Raw genomic sequence first — 22,421 nt, 5'->3', positions numbered from 1 at the left:
TTTTCTCTGATATTTCATGACCTGCTGACATGCAGGTATTTTGAATAATTGGAAGGTATGTTAGCATAGCCTCACTAACCTGGGTAATAATAATTATCACCTGAATATATTGTATGTACTACCACGGGCGCAGGAATGCCGTCGACAAAAATGCGTCAGCCGTACAACTTTACTTTTTCGTGCTATTGACAAGAATGAATGTAGTGAGGTCTCGAGAATTTCGATACCCTTCAAAAAAGAGAAAAATATGGATATACCTATTCCGATCACCGTGTGATGCTGATACAAAATTCTCAACTGTCTGCCATATTTCGATGAGGAATGTGACCTTCCCAACTGGCTCCCCATGACTAACAAAGGATTCAGCAGGAGACTATGATCAGTTTGCAACACAGAATGTGTGACACATCTGAGCCTTAACATAATACCTTTTTCGCTGGGTTGTAGATATTCAAGGTCACATTTCTTTTTCACATTTGTCAGTGTTCCTCTTATGGTCCTTAAAATAAAAAGGGCCATGTAAAAAAGTCTTATAACCATAATCTTCATACAGCCCTTCCAATTAAAATACCCTCAGCTCTGAAGATATTAAAAGACATGTTTTGGTCATTGCCATCCATAGGTACGTGAAGTAAATGTCTCGTGGGCTACAATCAAAGTAGGTCAAACTGTCTGTGTAGGACATCTGTCTACTGCCGATAAGATGATGGCTTTGTTAAAACAAATTCTGTATCTCATTAACTCTCTGTAGAAGATTTTTTTTTTTCCAATTATTAAATTAACTACACAGTCAGTGCTTTTTCACTTTTCAAAACAAAAGGCATCTACATTAAGCTCAGGAGTAGCATTTTGACTATAAGGTTTACTTTCTATCTTTTGCTGGTTGTTAACAACTGAGCACCAGAGGAGAATCACCGTCATCGTCAGTACAAAGCATCATTTTTAAGAGTTGCCGGCATATAAGAGATTTACAGATATATGCATAAGACACTCTGCTCTTGTCTATGTTTGGATCCTGAGCACTTAAATTGTTGGCACAGCCACTTGACTCCACAGGCAGTTGGGCAGAGTCAGCCATTAGGTGGGATTTCACATTCCCCATTTACAGTGTCCCAGCATGTCTCCAAATGTGTGCATGAGTCACGTAGGAGTCAAGGCATCCCCGCTGTGACAGGAGGATGTCATACGGTAACATAGATGATACATGAGAAGAACCTCTAAGGCAGAGTTTCTCAACCTTTTCTGGCCCTTGACCCCATTTTTTGGTCTCCCAGGTTCTCGTGACCCCCGCAGTTACAGAATGGTGTCATGAAGTTGAATCATGTGACTCTGAGTATACTTGAGACCTTGGAGGGGGCTATATTAGCACTTATACGATTAGCTACTTAATATATCAACAGGAAATGTATCTATTTTCATAACTGACTAATCATTGTTCAAGCAAAAATGTATAAAATTCACCATTTCCAGCTGTAAATATTTACTTTTTCAGTATCTTATAATTGTAACCTGAATATCTTTGGGTTTTGAGAACTTGTGAAGAAAGAAACACTGTTTCAATGTTCATAAGGAGGCAAAAAGATAACATATTTGCTGCAGTTGAATAAAGCTTGATTTTCCTTCATAAAATCTTATTAACATTCATTGGAAACTTATGTTACACATTTTGGGATGGCAATAAGTATCAAATATTAAATAGTTAATGAAATAGCTCGCAGGAACCTTCTGACTGTTCAAATGTCTTCCTTAAATAACCTCAAACAAACCTGGTTTGTTTTCCCGTATTGCTCTCTTTGACTACTAGAGTAAAGAAGTCATAAAACACATCAATGATGTAGTTGATCATATTGGACAACATACTGTCGGACAGGAAGGGACACTAGGTGAAAGACCAAACATCTGTACTGTACAGTGTAACCCTGAAAAAATCTGATTAACCAAAAACAGAGCGAACGGGTGGTTTAATATCAATGGAAATATATACTTGGTTTTGAATACAATGAATGCTGATGTAGCTACATACAATTATGACGAATGTTTTGTGTGTGTTCAAGCCCCAAAGTGATCAATATTTGGACGCCCAACTGACAGCACTACAATGGCCCCAAAAGCCTTTGGTAAGTTTCGAAAATGTTTGTGCGGTTGTTTATTTATGACCATGTTGTATCATTAACTGTAATTTACAGCAATTAAAAAAAAAAAAAAAAAAAAAACCTTGGCGCAGAGGTTACACTTTAATTCAGCTGAACAGGATGAGCTTTTCTATGATGTTCAAAGTCTTGAATGCATCACCAGTTTTCTTTTATCATTTCTACCAACAAAAAGCACTCGTAGAGATGGGTAGCAAATAATCGCAGGGAAAAAAGAAGAAAAAAAGGGACAACAAAGAAAGAAAGAAGAAACTAGACTTGCTATAGAAAAAAAAAACGAAACTTAAAAACATTTGAACTTCATTTGACGCCACAAATACCGCTTTTTCAGTACTTCAAATGGAGTCTATCAGGGATATATATGAAGGACACGACGTGTACCAATTTCATTCTCTACCTCCAGGAAACACTATCCCAGAGTGTATGAAACCATTCACACCCATTCTAGAGGCCTAGTGTTGGTGGCTCGGAGTGTTTTATGAAAGGGATATCAGCTTTTTACAGCCAACAAATTCTTACTGAAGGTGGCCTCAAGTCTGCTGGCGTCTAAATCGAACAGTTCTTCCAGGGGCAATTGGTATGCAGAAGCCAACGACTGAGTGCTGTCCTTCCAGACATGGATTATGTGTGAATCACTGCTTGAGGAACAAGGTCACAAGAACCCTGTCTGCATTCAGATGATATAAGAGCATAAACCAACCCCTTGAGAGATGACACATACAGTTTGATGAATATTCAATATATGCCTTCTAACTGGAGAAGGGCTGCCGTGATGAAGAGTGAAAAGTGATGAAGAATGGGTAATCTAACAGTAACTCACACTGGAAGTACTTAAATAATAAGCAAAGCTTCGAGTTTGCAATTTGCCAGTGCAGATGATTTCTTTTAGAGAGGAGGAGGATCTGGTTTCACTTGAAGTTCACTTTGTAGCTGCATTCTTATATTGCCAAAGTAATTCAATTCATGTTACCCCATCAATGAGAACAAACGTGACATGTGACTGACTGTGTTCTGACGTGTTTCTACGTGATTTTGTGCCACTACAGTCGATGTTGGTGAAGTAAAGGTGAGACATGTAGGAGTAGAGGTTTGCTAGCAGAAAATATTTCACCTTCCAAAATGCGTAGATCTACTACGACTTGTCGGCTGTCGGTCTGTTTCTAGGAAATCAAACAGGTTGTGGATTTAACTATCAAAGTATTTACATGTGATCTAAAAAGTCACTGTTAAACCTGGTCAGCTACAAGGACTTATGGCAAAAACATGACATAATGACACAGACGGAAGAATTACGTCATCTTAATATAGGTATGACAATTCAAACTCAACAAAAATCAAGTGTGTCGCATATTAAAACTGAATCATAGATGGTGCAGTTGAAAACAATGAACTATTCTCGATTCACGAGTTGCATATGAATTGATAGATTCAAGGCCATTGGCCATTTTTTCAAATGTTGCCAGTTTTTTATTAAAAATGGTTTGGTTGTGGACATTGACTGACCAGATTCTACGTCGCCCCTTTAAGACCAAAATGTAGCCAGTGCTTTCTTATTTAATAAATCCAAATGTGATTTAAGGTTTCATGGGGTATCTACATAGTTAACTTTGGCACAATTTAATTAAGACAGCAACAGGACCATATGGCCATACAAAACCTGATGTTACTACAATAACTGTGGGACTGCGACACATGATTTGGCACACAGATGTATGGTAATTGGCTGTTCGGCTCTATCTATATTATGCAGCAGTGCAGGTTCAAGCCACAGGGTGAATGATGTAGCTCTGAGTAATTACAAGGTATGATGCTTGTGCAATTGGAGTTTGTGATTTCAGCTGCTGTTGGATGAACATCCTGTTGTGTACTGAGTGAGTCATCCTACAGTTGAAATCTGAGAGAAGAAAAGGGCTGAAATGTGTCATCCATCTCTCTTTTGCTTTCTTCATCACCACATTAAGGAGCTGCCAATGTTTCCATGGTCTGGGCTGAAATAAGTGATAGTGTGGCTCCTCAACTTAATTATGATGATTATATGATATCAACAAAACCTGGTTACTTGTACATATGTCCCAAATTCAGAGGGATTTGTATGAAATATACAAAATAACACTGGTTAATAAAACTGTTTTTCAATGTTTTGCATGTATATGTTTGCCCTCAAATAAAAATGCGTATAACAAAATACATCTTAATCAGCACAGTTCAAGAATTTTAAGGTCTTGTCATAATGTAGCAGCTGTAATGGTTTACAAAAAAGAAAAGGAAAGACTGACCTCTTGTGATATTCTAGAGTAGCTGCAACCAAAAACAAAAGCACTGGTGGGTTAAATCTTGGATATAATTGGTGTTAAAGATAATATTAGTTTTTAACATTTAAATAGCCGGAGGTTTTAATACTGTCATCACTTTTGACAAAAAAACACAATTCTGCAGCTCAACTTGTTAATATTTTTAACCATGTAAAATCCCACGATTTTAACACTGAATAATGACTAACAGCATTTATAACTTTTTTTCCGAGCTCATTTTATCCATGTTTGCTTAACAGCCTCACACAGCAGAGGTTTACTGTGATTGTCTGGTCTCAACAGTGCCCATCAAGAAAAGGTCCAGGGTTCCTGGAGTTATGATCACTCAGTATGTCGAGCAACTGCCTATGGGACAGTCGACACCTGACTTCACCCGGAAGCCGATGGCTGCGACTGTTCAAGAGGGTAAATGACTAGCCCACAAGGAAACACACTGTAAACCCGTATTCGCAAATGTATCACTGCTGTGTGGTTTTCTGTATTTTCATCCTTCAGGTAAAAAAGCATTTTTCAAAGCTATGGTTAATGGCGAGCCTGCACCTACAGTAACATGGGGGCGTAATAAGGGCGAAGTTGATGACCCAGAAAAGTACAAGACCAGATATGATGAAAGAGCTCAAGAGCACATCCTTGAGGTGGGAAAAATAGCCTTTAAATAAAATGCTTCACATCTCGTAAAACATAAACTAATATATAATCACACCAATACATCACAATGCACTCTACTGTTCTATTCCCACACTTGCTGATGTGTTTAAATATGTATATTCTAATATAGTTGCTTGAAAGTATGGGCTACACTAAGTAGTTAGATTTATGGTCAAAGTACTTCACAGTACTCTATTAGAAAAGCTAATTCTTCACATTAATGGGAACCTAATATTCAACACTACGCATGCAATCTAACTATGGCAATATTGTTTTATCAGATTTTCGGTGTAACACCAGATCAAGCTGACACCTACAAATGTTTTGCCACCAATGAGCATGGACAGGCTGTCTGTACTGCAAATCTGAAGGTTATGGAGGGTAAAAGACTGTTACTATGGAATATTTCACTGTAAATTAAGCACATGAGTATAACATATTGTAGCTTTGACGTGAAATGATAACATGATTTCTTGTATTCCTTTTTTCCAGTTGGCTTTAAGAAAAAAGCGCCTGCAGGTATGAAATTGATCACACAGCTATGGAGGACCTGAATGGTTCTCTCTCCATCATTCATCAACCCATACACATTTTTTTCTTGAATTTGTATCTCAGCAGCAGTAACATGGTCATCAAATACTGATACCTACAGTATGCTGTAACGCATTAAGGAACTCCATATCTCATGATCTTTTTCCAATTTCTATCTCATTTGCTTTCAGCAAATGGACAAGCGCCACAGGATTTCAGATCAATGCTTAAGAAAACGTAAGTTCAGTGTAAGTTTAAAAAAATGACAGAAAAAAAAATCCAAAAACGTTTCACTCTGCTCTTCTCTTTTTCAGTGTTGTTGTCACTCGAAAAAAACAACTCCCACCCAAAAAAGAGGGAGAAATTGATCCTAAGCTCTGGGAACTGCTTATCAGTGCCCCAAAGAGGGACTATGAAAAAATCTGTCTGGACTTTGGTGTTACTGACTTTCGCTGGCTGCTGAAGAGACTCAACCAGATGAAAAAAGAAAGGGCAGACGAGCAGGCAAAGGTATTGTGCTGTAATGCAGTCTGTAAGTATTTTGGGCCTGCAAAATGTTGGGTAAATTTCTAAAAAAGGAAACGTTTAAGCTGTGTTTTAAAAGCTGGAACAGAAAACCAGGTGGGCCAAATATCAGATAGAGTTGTTGTCTCTGGCTGACTTTAAAGAGTAACACCGTCACCAGTCTGTAAAATAAAGAATTAAACCACTGGAGATCAGAAAAAACAACATTTTAAAGTGGTGTTTAGTTACTCTTTAAAAGCACATCTAATGCAAATGCATTTGAAAGAATTCTGGATTTTCTTCCTTCCTGTGCATGACGGCTATTTTTGCCTGAGGCTAAACTAACCTGGAGCATTTTTACCTAGTAAGCATCCATGCTGTGTTGACACTTAAGTTGACATTGAAATTCAGAGCAAAATCTACAGCTACACCCTGGACTTTTTATCTTCCTTTTGTAGGTTGTAGAGAAACTGGAAAATGTGAAACAAATAGAGGTAACACCCAATGGGAGAGCTGAATTTAGCGTTGACATGAATCTGTGGGATCCTAACTCTGCCATTAACCTATACAAGGTGAGTTAATACGTCTGAGTTAAAATGAGTCACTGCTAATAAAAGATAGAAATCAAAAAACTAATCCAAGTATTCTTCTCTAAAAAGGATGGGACAATGGTTCCATATGGAGATGATGAAAATGCAAAGCATAGCCTTAAGAAAACAGGGACAAAGTATGTTTTCAGCATCAAAGATCCTCAGCCAGAAGATGCTGGATTTTACCAGCTTGATGTTGAAGAGGCTAATGTCCTTTCAACTGACTTTCAAGGTAAGGTGTGAACTGTTGCAACTGCATTAAAACACGATGATTGAGCTACCAGTCAGTCAGTTAATGCACATCCACCCTTTCTGCCCTCTCAGTGCCTGCTGTGGAGTTCATAGCCAAGATTAAGGACGCAGAGGTCGTTGAAAGTGAGGATGCCATCTTTCAGTGTGTCTTGTCGACGCCCCTCAACAGAATCACCTGGGCGAAACAGGACTTGTCACTTGAACATGGGGACAAGTATGAGATCACTGTCTCTGAGGACAAACTAATTCACAAATTGATAGTTAAAGACTGTGAAATGGCAGATAAAGGAGCGTATTATGCCATTGCTGGGATAACTTCCAGCAGAGCCTCTCTTACAGTAGAAGGTGGGACATCTTGTTTTTCTCTATAGTGATACATTACATTAATAAACAAGAAATACATATAGTCTTCTAGCTGGATAAGCATTCTTTGAATACTTGCTCATTTAAATGTATTCTGACAGCAGTAAGTGATGTATTCTCCCCTCTTGTGTGTATTCACTGTAACCCAGCTGATCCAAATGGTCGTAAAGGCCGTAAGAGCACACAGACTGGGGATCAAGATGACCTGACTAAACTAGCATTAGAACAGCAGGCCAAGCTGCAAAAAGAGAAAGACGACTTGGATGCAGCCAGACGACAACAGGCTGAAAAGGATGCTGCAGATGCAGCAGCTAAAGCTGCACTGGGGGACGGAGGAGATGGAAGAGACGGTTCTGGTGATAGGTCAGGTGATGGGTTCCGTGACAAGACTGATGGGGAGGAGGGTGATGGAGACGGAAAGAATAAGAACCTCCTGACAGAGGGAGATGATGAAAATAAAAAGGATGATGCAGATGATAAGAAAAAGAAGCGATCACGAACTGGCCCTTTGGTCCCCGATACTGTCACAGGTAAAATCCTTGAACTGTGTGAAGACCGAATCACTGCATAACTTTGCAGAGATTAATATAATGTCATGATTTTAGTTCCAGCTCTCATGATGTGTCTCTGCTACAAGACACCGTATATCAATAGGTATATCAATATCACTGGAAGTTTAACTAGAAATAAGGTCCCAACTTCCAAAATGTAAATTATACACTGAGCTGTGTAATAACAATTTTAACTCCAAGATCATTTAGACCTATAAAATACAGGAAACGTCTTTAAACTGTTCTTTGTGAGGTCAAATCTGTGGATGGACAAATCGTTCTCAAATAGCCACCTGACGGAAAAGTCTAAGATCCTTGTTAAAACTGGATTACTGTCCTAGATTCAGTAATCAGTCTGACCATTTTTGACTGAATTTGTATTTGTATTCTGGATTGTAATGAAAAATAATGCGTAACTCATTCTACCAAGAAATGCCACTGAAGAAATTCAGTGGCATAAAATAAACTGAATCCACCTGATAAACCATTAACTGCAGAAAAACAACAAAAATTTCACTTTCTAATCTAATATTTTTATGCCTTTGTACAATTATCGACTATATTTAAGGCAGAAGCTAAGATGGTACACTGACTTGTGACTTGATTTGTCCCCTTCACATCTCACAACCACTATCTTTTGTAAATTCTAATATAATATTATATATACCAGAGATTACATATGAGAAAATACAAAGCACACCGTCATTTTGCTTATGTCTAAATGTTTTACTTTGTTCTTACTGTTGCAGATCGCGGTGTTCAGTTTGTCAGTGGGCTGTCAGATATGGTTGCAAATATTGGTGAACGGGCAGAGCTGTCTTGCAAACTAAGCAATGAGACATCTGAGGGACGCTGGTATAAAAATGGGAAGCTGGTAAGTCAACTATTCCAGGAGAAGGAGAAGTGCCAAAAATATTGGTTAGCTTGTACATGTCCACTCTAGTCAAAATATTATGAAGTCCATTACATCTTTATCAAAATGTTTGTCTTTTGAATATTGATTTTTTTTTATCTGAAAAGCTAACCAATGAGGATGGGGTAACAATTATTAAAGATGGAGCCTGTCATAGGTTGGTAATTGATTGCTGTAAAAAAGATGATGCTGCTGTGTACCGCTTTGAAGCTGAAGGCCGTAAATCAGAAGCAACACTTAATATTCAAGGTCAGAAAAAAATGAATGACATGGCTTGGTATCAAATGATAAATGACTCTATGGTTTAAAAGGGTTTTTGACAAAAGACTTTTTTTCTCTACCATTCTAGACCCACCAAGAATCGACGCTGAGGCGTTGGGAAAATTCACAAAGCCAGTCATTGTAAAGGCGGGGGAGAATGCCGAATGGAAGCTGCCGTTCTCAGGTGGAGCACCGATGAATATACACTGGTACAAGGATGATGACGAGCTTTTGCCTGCCCTCAATGTGAAGATTGAAACATCAGATACTGAAGGCAAACTACGCCTTAATAAGTGCCAAAGGAAAGATAGCGGAGAAGTCAAAATCAAAATAAAAAATGAATTTGGTACAATAGAGGCAATTTCCAAGCTTATCGTACTGGGTGAGTTGAAAATGGGTTGATGTCTGCCATGTATTACACATTGTGCTGCATGTAAGCAGATTAGGTTTTTTTTGCCGTTAAGAGAACTTCTTTTCATTTCGTCAACAGACAAACCCACACCGCCACAAGGACCTGTGGACATTATGGAAAGTGCTGTAACATCTGTTGAATTCAAATGGAAACCGCCAAAAGATAGTGGTGGTTGCCCCGTCACAAACTACATCGTAGAGCGCCAACAAGTTGGGCGCAATAAATGGTCAAATCTCAGTGAGATCCCAGGCAGCAACCCAAGTTACAAAGATTCAGATGTGGACCCCGGACGGAGGTACTGCTACCGGATCAGAGCCAAGAACGCAGAAGGCGTCAGTGATTACCTGATGACAGAGGACATAGCAGCTGGTGTATTACGTAAGTCTTTGTGGTGTAAGGGCCATTTATGCTACTGTCCAGTGAAAACCTCTGAACTTCTTGTGAAGCGGGTGAAATATCCATAGAGTGAAACGAGCGAACAAAAGAATACATTTATTATTTATATTATATAAAATATTATCCATATTCGTGATTTCATAATTCATCCTATTTGAACCATCATTTTTGGTACTTCAACTTGAGGTTGCCAAAATCACAGATTTTCACATGATCACATAAGCTTCATTCACTTGACTACCTGGGCTGACAACCAACTTTTCCACAATGTATGAAAGAAATATTTTTGCATTAATTTGTAGAAAATATAATGGCATCAAACTTCTTTAGTAGCACAGCGAGGTGCAGACCAAAGTCAGCTTCCAAGTCCACTGAAATAAAACACTGTTCAGTGCATCATGGTTCATTCTCCATACATTTTTCTGCTGTCTTGCCAGTTTGAGCTGTCTAACAGATGCTATTTGGTTGGTTTGGAGTTGTTTTGATTTTGGAGGTGATACACAGAATGTCACGTGTGTCCTGCAGGCTATCCTGGAACCCCAACAGCACCTAAAGTGGTCAGTGCCTTTAAAGACTGCATAAATTTGGCATGGAGTCCTCCATGTGACACTGGAGGAACCAAAATAGTGGGATACAATATGGAAAAAAACAAGAAAGGCACTAATTACTGGAGCCTTGTAAACCAAGGAGGGCCCATCACAGGTATCCATCTTGTGTGACAAGCTACAGGAATAAACCTTGATTGACTACAGTCTAAAAATGAATGTCTGCTATACAATCGCCTGAATAAATGAACAGTTCTAGTGATAAGATGACCCTTTCTTCCTGTTTCCACAGACACAAAGTACGCAGTGAAAGATGTTTTTGAAGGGGCTGCATACGAATTTAGGGTGTCTGCTATCAACCTATCCGGTGCTGGAGATCCGAGTATTCCCTGTGACACGGTGATCGCAAGAGATCCAATGAGTAAGCCAGTCATGCTGACTTCTTATAACCTACTGTTGTTGTTTTCACTGAAAACAAATGCTTTACAGTGATCCAACATGCTGTTCAATATAATGATGTCTGGAGCTCTTTGTGTATTACAAAAGGCCCAGAAACGCTGAGCCATTAACCTCACATTACTGTAATTTCAGAACCCCCAGGGAAAGTCACAGACCTGAAGTTAACATCCTCTAATTACACCACAATTTCACTGGCTTGGACTAAACCTAAAGAAATAAAGGGGGTTGAGGATGAAGCCCAGGGGTACTACGTGGAGATCAGACCAATAGAAAGCCTGGAATGGACCCGCTGTAACACCATCCCAATTACCCTAACTTCCTATACCGTGCTTGGCTTGAAGGCAATGGCCACATACTGGGTGAGAGTGACTGCCACCAATTACGGTGGTGATGGAGAGCCTCAGGGATTTGACAATTACATCATTGCAATGCCTCCTCCTGGTGAGAAAATTTCAAATTTAAATGTAGAGTTTGAGAGTTCGTATTGTGTCTTACAACATTTTGTTTAATATCTGTGGATATTGGGGGTTAAAGGGTAGAATTGTTGACTGCTATAATTTCATATCACAACACATCATAACACCACTGTAATAGAAGCGACTTGCTTTTAACCAAGATTGTTTCTGTGTCACTGATACAGGCTGTCTATGTGGACATGTATGCATTGACAGCTGGTTTCTGTTTATTTATTCATGCCCCCCTGTGGTTCAATCACTTCTAATACTGGGATAGATAGAGCTTCCGGTAACAGTTCACAATGTCGTATTTTGAATAGCTGGCGTATCCAGAGAACAATGGGTTCCAAAAACAAATGACTGGAAATGGACCTGAAATCATACAGATACTGTAGTGATCAACAAAGTATATTTTAGAACCCAACTGATACTGGATTTTTGGGGACAACTCCATACCAATATTAGGGAGTAAAAAAAAAAAAGTGTGGCCAACAAAGACAAAACCAAGTGAAGCCTCTGGCGACTAATTAAAAAGCTTACTTCACCACTTTACTCCGCATCACCATCTGCTCAGCTGTGCTGCAGGCAGTGCTGAGAATATTGTAAACGATATGAACGCACTCACAAACGCTGTGATTACACCGTTTATAAAAACCTTGAGCATCTTTTTCTGCATTGTGCCATGTAAAAAAAAAAAGGGAAAAATCTGTGATGAGGTGATATCTGCCAATAAAATCGGCCAACTGATAAATCAGTCAGTCAGTCTCTAATGTCATTAATGCCTTTATCCCAACTTTATCCCAGTCCTGTAGATCTCCTTGAGACATTCATATCCATGTTTACAGTAACAGAAAATATAACAAGAATTCAAACAAAGGGCTATGATTTCTTAATAATTTAAACAATAGACAGTAGACTATTTAAAAATGCAAAGAATGAAAATATTATTTTAAGAAGAATGGAAAACTACTGGACAGTTTGCTTAATTGTACTTAACAAGAATCTAAAACATTTTATCCTAAATTTTGCTCCCACAGTAAGGCCAAAGTTTAAAGATCGTAACATGAAGACTTTTGTGGTGGTAAGATCCGGAAACACAGTCCGTCTCAACATCAACTTTGAGGTATTGTGCCAGAAGTTTCCCCTCTATTGAATTCACTGCAGAATGGATTTTCTTCTTTAAGCTAACATTATTTTCAATGAATAAGTGATTCTGATATTTTTTCCTTCTCTAGGCTTCGCCCCTGCCAGAAATCTCTTGGCTAAAAGATGGTTTTCCTGTGTCCAAACACGTAACAATTACCAACTCTGATAAAGGCTCTCAACTGTTAATCCCCACATCCGAACGGTCTGACACTGGCATCTACACCATTACTGTCAAGAACATTGTAGGCCAAGAGAGCTTCAACGTTGAAATCAGAGTTACAGGTGAGTCTCACTGTGTTTGGCCATGATCTACTACAGCTCAGGACCTGGTATATAAAGACATACTACAAACAAAGCGAGGCAACAGAGGCTGAATACATACTCAGAGTCAGATTTACTGAATCCGAGTGTCAAACTGTATAATAATCAGCTGAATACAGATACTGTGCATGTCAAATACTGTATGTTGGAGAGACAGAGAGATAAAATAAGATGAACACATACTTTTGTAACTCAGACTTTGAATTTTTGGGTAGAAAACAATAAAGTTTTCAGGGAAGTAGATGGAGCGGTTATGGGATTGAGATAGAAATATTGATTAATCAACATATACGATTATTGTGCATCTACTAAAAGTATGAGTTTAACATTATTCACGGTTTCAAGGGGAGAATTTATACAGGACATACTTTACTACTGAGTCCTTCTAGAAACACACAAAAGGAAGAACAAAGGTATCAAAAAAAACGCAACCACTAAAGTAGAGGAGGGTGGATGGATAAACGCTGCTGAGATACAGTTTCTACACACAATGAAACGCCTGTGCAATAAAACAATCTCAATATCCATTATCATCTTTTTTTGCAAGCTTTTTACCTCATTTCACAGTCTGAGTATGATCTCTGTCACCGCACCCCCATAAAATGCCATATGGTAACCTCTGTTTCAGTTTAATGATAGTGTTAAGCATTGCGTTAGAATTTCTCTACTGAAGACCATGAGTTGTGGTTAAAAGCTCTGAAAAAGCTAGAATATTTTGCTGACCATACTGATTTCAAGGTCAAAATGAATTTCTGTGCACAGCTAAAAGCTACTCCTCTGTTTTATGTCTAAAACCAAACTTTGAAGCCAAATTATAAATGTATCCATTTCTGAAAATACTCAACACTCCATTACCCTCAAAACCTTTTGACACTGGCTTTTTAAAATCTCGAGCTGAAAGTTTTCAGCTCTGTTTTTTTTTTAAACTCAACCAAAGCAACTTCATCAGTTGGATGTAGCCATCAGCCTGCTCTCATTGTTACTGGGTTGAAGCTAATCTGAAGTTTTATTCTTTTCTAACCGCTGTGGTTCTACAGTATTACAGCTAAAAGTAACAACCATAACATAGTTGGCCACTTATTAGCGCTAATGTGAAGAAATAATTGTTCTGACCGAAACATTCACTTCACTTTGATGGGATTGAAAATCATCAGCAAGCTAACTCTGCAATATCCCTAATCTGCATCTCTGTGCCTCTAAATCTGGTTGTAGATGATCCCAAGCCTCCAGGTCCGGTGGAGCTGGATCAGAACATCCCAGGAACGGTGACCCTGTTCTGGACTCCTTCTCCAGACGAGAGGAGAGATGACAGATTACACTACATGGTATCCAAGCGGGACTCCTTCAAACGCACTTGGAGGACAGTGGCAGACAACCTCTTCAACAACAAATTCACAGTTGTCAACATTTTGCCCGGACGGGAGTACTATTTCAGGGTGTTTGCTAAAAATGACATGGGTCCTTCACCACCCACTGAATCCCCTGTGTTTGAAATCAAAAAGGAAAAAGGTTTGTGCCTCCTGTTCAGTCACAAAGAGCTCTTAATCAGTTCTCCCTTTCTTTTACACAACGTGAAATCGTGGTTCTTACGCTAGCATGGGTGACTTCAGAGAAATACAGATTTGTTATCTTAAAAAGCTGCTTCAGTAGATCGCCACATCTCAGGACTGCTCAACTCAAGTTACCTTTTGTGTTAATACTAAACTTGGGAAGGATATCGCCCACTAATTAAAAAGGAATTAATTACAGAAGACTTTTGAAACTTTCACTTGCCGATTTTAAACTTTTAACATTAAATCTGAAATTTGTGCATAAACTCGATATCGCGCCCTTTTAAAACAATGTTTTTTTAATCATGCAACAGCAAGAGACAGAACTAACCAAGAGATTGCACTAAGTTACAGAAGCTGAAGAAGCAGTAGCTAGCACGCATGTGATGCTCAGTAGAATTGTTGTCTCGAGTCTATGTTCAGTTAAAAAGTACTTGGCTATTTTGATTCTGTACAACGTTAAACTTTTTATGCATTTTTGTTGTGTTTCAGGAAATTTCAAAGTAAACCTGCCAGAGACAAGGTCCTTGGACTTCCAGTCACCGCCATCATTTATCGTTCCTCTGAAGAGGCGTACAGCTCCACAGGGTTACGAGTGCTACATGACATGTGCAGTTAAGGGTGACCCTGCTCCACGTGTGACATGGTACTGTAACAACATCAGCCTGAACACAAACACCAACTACCACATCACCAACGTATGTGGGGTCTGCTCCATGCTCATACTGAAGGTGGCACCAAGAGACAACGGGGAGTACAAAGTCGTCATTGAGAACAAACTGGGGACGGCCGAGTCCTCAACGATGCTGAATGTCAGAGGTATTAACGCAAGTTTTAAGAATCATATATTTTATGTAAAGAAATTCATGAATAAACATTTCAGTGCGCAATATGTAAATAAGAGAGAGTATCAATATGTTTCTTTGCAGAGTGAAGAAGAGCTCCAGCTGCTGGAAGGAAGCTGAACAAACAATCAAAATTAAAATCATACTAATTACTCCATTTCCCACGAGTGCGATGCACTGCTATTTAATCACTAGACAACTTCAGGAAGCTCCAGGAAACATGAATTGGGTATTTTGGGAAAAGGTAATATGCTATCCTATTAAAGTTTGGAGATATTTCAGCAACCTGCCTCTATTCAATTAAGATGTGGTCAAACACGCTGCAGAATTCAATTTTGTGGCTTTCACTGTGTTCACCGATTTATAGTTACATGAAACAATCTCACTTAAAAATACTTAACTATTTATTTGCATAGCCCATAAATAGAGTTGCAATCACTAAACACTTGGAGGTTTTCATCAGATCCTTGCTCAGTTTGCATCTCGTGCATGAGTACACACGTGTTGTGCACAAGCACTTTTAACGTTGTTGCACTGTGTTAAGTACAGGCTGTTGTAAACTCTTGTTACATGATTAAACAGAGACTTCACTGTTTTATCTTGATGTCTGTATGTTCTGTTCACTTGTCTGTTAAGTGATTGTCTGTCCCGCTTTAGTGCTGTCATATTTTACCATTAAAAAAAACTTTACTTTGAAGGGTGAAGGCTGATAATGAGCACGCACTCAGTTAAATTCCTTTTACTTTTCTTAGGGCTTTAATATACTTCTATTGATGTAAATGGGAAACATTTTCATACAGAGATCGGCCAGCTTTCTAAAAAAAATATTTTGGAAATGTTTTGTGTTTTAAAGGAGACATATTTTGCTCATTTTGAGATTCATATTTCTAAATGGGAGTCCTACTACAATATGTTAACCTGCTCATACTGTTCAAAACACACATTATTTTTCTCATACGGTCATACCGCTCTGTTTAGCCTCTGACTGAACGCTCCGTTTTAGCGCCTGTCTCTTTAAGGCCGCACCCCTCCCAAAAAGCCCAGTCTGCTTTGATTGGTCAGCTCCCTGAGGCACCTCCAACACACCCCGCATCAGCTCTGCCGTCTCCAAAGGGGAAACGCAAAAGCCGCGCAACATGCTAACATTGACCAAAGTCACATGTTCACAAAATCCCTGCATGTGACATCACAAGTGGGGCTGATAATAAACAGAGCATTTTTAGACAAGTTCACTATAAGATGGAGGAGAAAAAGAGAAAGGACGGTCTTTTCTCATTATTTCCGGGATTGTAAACATACCAGGGACACATTTATGTTGAAAAGACAATGAAAAGTGTATTTTGCAGAATATGTCCCCTTTAAATGAGAGTTGTGTTTCAAATGGTACCTGCTGCACTTCTAGCTTTACCTACTGGGAAGGGACAACAGGTATTATGCAAGAGAAACCCTATGAATCTCTCTCATACAGTGAACTGGAGCCATTGCTGGTGTCTTGCGTTGAATTGTTAAAAAAAAAAAACAGTCCTGGTGAATGGAGTTCTTGTCAGATCCACTATGCAGGATAGCAACATTATACACACTCCTGTCAATGGTTTCACACTACTGGACTGATTGATCAGTGATCTCTTCATGGCTGGTGGCCGCGACACACTGAAAAATGAACTGATTGTGCACAATTGACTCGAAAATGACAGAAGAGCACCCTTCTCCTTGAGGTGAACGTGAACAAGAGCGAGCAGGTTTGTGAGTTACAGCCTGCAGCCCGGTTCCACGTGGTGCTTGGCATGAAAAGTGGCACCAAAAGCGGAAATCAGATAAGTACATTTACTCAAATCCTTTACATAAGTACAGTTTTGGGGTACTTGGAGTTGACTCAAGTGTTTCACTTCGACTCCTCTGCATTTCAGACTCTGCAGTGTTGTCATTTTTACTCCTCCATCTGGCAGCTTTAGTGATATGATCCATTAATACAAATAAACAGCAGCTAATTAAAAGTCATTCGGGTCATTCTTAATTTAGTAATACTCATACAACTTACTGCTAACACTAATCCACTCTTACTTAAAGTCTTTTACATCTGCTGACTATTTTTCCACTGTGGTGTTTGACTTTAATGCTGGATGTGAACACCTCTTCCACAACTGCAGTTGCATAATGTGCCCCCCCCCCCCCCCCCCCCTCCCAGCAGTTGCTTTGAATGTTATGGGGTCCAATGACCGACTAGGTCAAAGGGTCTAGCACAGAATAGACAACGTGATACCTCAGCTAATCCAAACGAGCAGCCGCACTTTGCTGTATCCGTCTCAGTGAAGGCTCACAGCTCTCCGTCCCCCGTCCTGCAGCCATGACCAGGCGCAAGTCAAAGAAGCCGCAAACAGAAGACACCTCCATTTTGCTGGAGTCGTCAGCGCCACAGTGCAGGAGAGGGACCAGCTCCTCCGTGTCTCCGACTTGGTTGTTCATTATGGTTGTCTTCACAGTCGGGGCCTCTGTGATGGGGTGGTTCTGTGTACAGCAGCAGCACAGCCTGGACCAGCTGTCCGACTCTTTCAATACAATGCAGCAGAGAATCACGGAGCTCCAGCAGGTGATGGAGATGACGGACGCACAGGTAACAAAGTTAGCTAACTTTCTCATTCGTGTTTTCTGCTGGTCTGGTCTTTTCACCTTAAAACACTTACATTTACTCATTTAATTCTGTATTATCGTGTGCCGGGGTGAAAAGTTGATTTACGACAGTTTCTTCCAGTAGGGAGGAGGGGGGCGTGTGTCCCCGCGTGGTGCTAAACAGCGGCGTTAAGCTAGCTAAAGAGAAGGGGAGATACCGGAAATAGCTGATTTACCTTCAAAATAAACGTATTCCATATGTAATTCTGAATGTGTTATTAAATATGAACACATCAACAAATATGTAGGAACTTGTATACAAAGTTTCGCTCGGGCTCTTTGTGCTTTGCGCCATTTGTAGGAAAATATGAATGGAAATGTTCGTCAGTGAGGTTTATTTTGAAAAGTTCCGGCTGTAAGACATTGTAAAGCAGCTGGCTTGACACTTACAATAACACCTGTTGTTATTTATAGCAAGAGCAGCTTCATGGCCACGTTTCAGTAACATTCACATTGTCAGATGTACATAATGTTATCTCTATATATTTGATCATTATTAGCACTAATTGCTACTAGTTAGTTACTGCTAATCACCATGTTATACAGTGGCCCATCTGATTCTGTATCATAATATCATGCTGCTGTAAATACATTTTCAATTCAATTCAGAAACTGTTGACAAACAGTCAATGTTGGCTGTCACCCAGGGATATTAAATGCCCCACGATATAAATGATATTTAGATTTTGCTGGCAGATGACAATGTATAATGTTGAAAAAACATATATTGTCATATTGCAGAACCTACTTCCTACTTCCTACAGCAGCATAACTGCTCAGTCTGACAAAAATCATAAAAACAAATTTCAAAAGCTTCAGCTGATTCAAGCCTCATGGCTAAATAATTTCTCTCACTTTCTAGACTGATACAGATACAGATTTGCGTGTGGAGGAGAAGATCTCTGCCCTGGAAGAGGCTCAGAAACAGGCTCAGGAGATGGCTGAGGCCTCCCTGGCCACATCGGAGAAGCTAAAGAACTCCGACGTCTACTTGAAGCATTTGGACCTCCGTGACGAGATGGACACCCGGTTGGCTGAGATAAAGCAGGTCTACCTGTCCATCACGACCCTGCAGGCCATGTTCAAAAACCAGAGTGAGGAGTTTGAGGCCGTGAAGGAGAGCCTAGTGGCCGGTTTGAGCTCCAGCTCCACGCTGGTTGAAAATGTGGCTGGGCTGACCGACGCTGTGGCCGCTGCATGCTCCAGAGTTGACGAGCAGGTCGCATCAGTTGAGGCTCTTAATGCACAGTCAGAGGGACAAGCCTCAGAGCTGAAAGAGCTGAAAGAGTCGATCCACCTTCATAGTGCTGCACTTCATACAAGCAACCAGGACATGGCTACTATAAAGTGAGCTCAGTTTGATTTCACAGTGTGCATGCCCAAACAATGTTTTTAATTTGCAGACTTTCCAAAGAAGTGTTCATTTCTATTGATTTCAGGGAGCTTGTCGAGGCTCAGCAGGCCATGCGTGTCCAGGCATTAAAAGAGATGCTCACGTCAGTGCAGATGACCCTGAATGAGCAGTTTTTTACTTCACAGACCCTCCACAGCAGCATCAAGGCTCACCTGCAGACTTTTCACACCCAGGTATAAAAAAGATTATTCTTTCAAATACCTGATTAATGAAATTTTTCTGTGTCAGTGTTCATTATTCTTCAAACTGCAACTACTGAATTCCATCAAGATAAATAACGAATAACATATCTTTCTGTCTCAGTTGGCAAATGTTCCATCCTGGACAATGAAACAGCAGTCAAATGAGGAGGCAAGAGAGTTAATCTCCACTACAGCACTAAATGCCTCTGAGGTGGAGGAGAAGCCAGAAGACATTGAGAAAAAGCCTGTGCAGCAGGACACTGAAGATGAAGCAGAAGAGGAGGCAAAGGAGGAAGAGGTAATGCAGGAAGAACAGCCACTGGAGCAGGAAGTGGAGGGTAACGTAACAGAGGAGCAAGAGGAGAGAGAAATTACAGGAGAGGAAGAAGAAATTACACCACAATCGCAAGAAGACGAGGAAATTACAGGACAGAGTGAGGAGCGGGAGGTCGCAGAAGAGACTGCTGGTGGTCACGTTTTGGACGAGCCTTTGGAAGACGACATATCTGAAGAAGCTGTGGAAAGCTGGGAGACTGTGGAGGAAGAGACAGCTGAATTTAACAATGAGATTTTCATGGATGAAAATAAGGAGGAGGAGTAGCTGTGCTTGAAGTGCTCCAGTACACCGACCACCTGTAAAACACACTAAACTGTGATTTTTTTAAAAGTCTTATTTAGATGAATGGGAACCATTTTTACATGCAGCACACTTTCTTTAACCAGTGGCTACAGATGATTTGCAGTATCTGTTTTATTCCTTTAATGTGGTTGTCTGATGTATAGATTGTGTTCGGTGGGAATTTCTGATAGGTACTTATTCATTTTAATCTAATTCCAGCCATACATTTTAGGGTTTCACTACTCTTCATCTCATATATGGCCTTGTTAGAAATTGCTTACATTTTATAAAGTTAAGTGTTGACCATAAGTAGTAATACATATCACTGCTTTTATTAGTTCAATGTTAAATATGTAGTCAGCAGAAACATGGGAAGGATTGTGGGGGGGAAAAAGAATAGAAGGAATTTCAACAAAGTTACCATGACAACATAACAAAAAACAATTAAATGTATTTCATCAATTTACATATCACACATTAGAGTATGAGAGTATGAAATTCAATTGTTTTTTGCAATGAGAAATAGAAAGCGACTGTGTCTGCACTTATAGCTTGTAACTGAACACAAGTACATAATATGTAGTGGCTCTCACTGTGAAGTTATTTATGGTAATGTACATGCTGTACATGCAGGCACATAGGATTCCATTGGTACATACTGTTCTCTTGTCATGAAGCCCTTTTGTGAAAAGGTTAAAGTATTATTTTCTGCCAGCAGGTGGTGCCTGATCACTACCATAAATGATAAAGAATGATCAACAAACGCAAAAGACAAACCAAAAAAAAAACTTTCCAAAGAGGGGATCTGTGAGTGTTCAGTTTTGAGTGTTTTTTATATTGGTTATACGATTAAAAAAGGGATATTTTACTTACATCTGTCTTCTCACGTTAGGGGTTAGGGTCTAAGTATGGTCTACGGTTACCCCTCTGGGACATCCTGCCTGAACTGACACTGATAGAAAAGCAACAGCAATGACTGACTGACTAACTCTTGAGCTGCCATGAGGTTACATTTGAATAACAGTCTGATTTGTTTCAATAAAGTTTAATACTCTATAAGGAGGCAATTCTGCCTGGAGACAGATTGTCCCGTTAATGTGATTTTTCTTTATTATTTTGACAATTGGAGTAATTACATGAATTCTGCAGAATCCAACAAAAGGGGAGCATGATGGAACGTAATGAAAACAGGTATGCTTAATGTATAACAGTTTTCAGGTGACATTTAACTGTTGGATGTTAAACTCAACATTGTTATTTATATAAAATGAATGCCCCCCAGACAATCATGCTTTTCCAGCAAGAACAATAAAAAAAATGTTTAAATCCCCCTGTCTAAGGATATTCCACAGAAAGTTTGCTGGTGGAACACCTCATGCCTTCGTCAGCAAGAATAGACATTTGTCAAATGCTTTGTTTTATTTAATCCTGTGATTAGTTTACAGTAGATGAGGTTTGCTCTAACAGCCAACTCTGACTCAGGCTGTAATTAATTAGAGACAAGACTGAGACATGAAACGAGGCGCCTGGTGTGTCTCACCACCTGAGACCAAAAACACTTGTCAAACCCTCCAATAGTCAAGATTGTTTAAGCTGTGATTTTAACCCTTACCAAATATTTTGTCTTAAAACTTGTCAGTGTCGGCATATTAGCTATGAAATGTACTTGTCACATTCCATAAGCGTTTACAACATGAGTTACACACAGATAGCGCGTGCCTTTAGGTTCCCTTTTAAGGAGAATAAATCGCAAACATATGACCTGTGCTAACATTGTGAATGCAACTGTGTCATGGAACATACTGAGAAAGGTATGTAAGCTCGTCCTAACTGTGAACACACTCGCTGCCTCCAGCTTCATTAAATTCAAAGAGATCTTAACAACAGATTTTACCCTTAGCACAGAATATTGAAATATTTTTACACATCCTTACTGTAACACAAACCCTTGTCAATTACGTGCACGTGCTTAAAATGTTACTTCTTCTTTCAGATGCACCTTCTACCAGTTGTTGTAACTGAGGAGTTGCCATTTTAGAAGCCCATTTCCCCTTTCTAAGAGAAACAAAAAAAGCATAATAAACCACACATTTACATAATAAATGTACCTCCCTGTGCATTACATACAGTGCCAAAATAGAGTACAGTTTTCACATTAATGTCTATAGAAACTACCCTAAAACAACATAATAGAGCCCTGTGATGCTTTACTTTGTCCATTTTTGAATGACCCTTGAGTGCTCTTGTGAACAATACTGCTGTCAGATCCGTATGCACACACACACACACACACACACACATATACACACACACTACAGCCCGCCTACTCCCCCAG

General features: G+C 39.5%; 1 protein-coding gene across 1 annotated transcript; it reads left to right on the top strand.

The window, feature by feature from the left end:
* Positions 1-2,098: 2,098 nt before the first annotated feature.
* Positions 2,099-20,068, top strand: LOC139207627 (immunoglobulin-like and fibronectin type III domain-containing protein 1). The gene is made up of 26 exons (XM_070837367.1): positions 2,099-2,117; positions 4,745-4,867; positions 4,958-5,097; positions 5,392-5,491; positions 5,603-5,629; positions 5,833-5,878; positions 5,956-6,151; positions 6,604-6,717; positions 6,805-6,967; positions 7,060-7,332; positions 7,500-7,880; positions 8,651-8,775; positions 8,922-9,063; positions 9,164-9,457; positions 9,566-9,865; positions 10,409-10,585; positions 10,721-10,849; positions 11,020-11,328; positions 12,380-12,465; positions 12,578-12,770; positions 14,022-14,318; positions 14,852-15,178; positions 17,547-17,815; positions 18,734-19,218; positions 19,311-19,458; positions 19,589-20,068. Exons 1-26 carry the CDS (start codon positions 2,099-2,101, stop codon positions 20,066-20,068), a joined length of 5,343 nt encoding a protein of 1,780 aa, XP_070693468.1.
* Positions 20,069-22,421: the final 2,353 nt, after the last annotated feature.

The sequence above is a fragment of the Pempheris klunzingeri genome, chromosome 2, assembly GCF_042242105.1.
Source record: "Pempheris klunzingeri isolate RE-2024b chromosome 2, fPemKlu1.hap1, whole genome shotgun sequence".
NCBI classification, from domain to species: Eukaryota; Metazoa; Chordata; class Actinopteri; order Acropomatiformes; family Pempheridae; genus Pempheris; species Pempheris klunzingeri.
Note: the sequence above shows the minus strand (reverse complement) of the source record. Positions and strands in the feature narration are given on the sequence as shown.

Bases quoted from the DNA above. Each gene is read 5' to 3' on its own strand.
- LOC139207627 (XM_070837367.1), top strand. The intron at 6,152-6,603 runs GTATTGTGCTGT...TTCCTTTTGTAG, and splicing joins GGGCAGACGAGCAGGCAAAG to GTTGTAGAGAAACTGGAAAA. The intron at 7,333-7,499 runs GTGGGACATCTT...ACTGTAACCCAG, and splicing joins AGCCTCTCTTACAGTAGAAG to CTGATCCAAATGGTCGTAAA.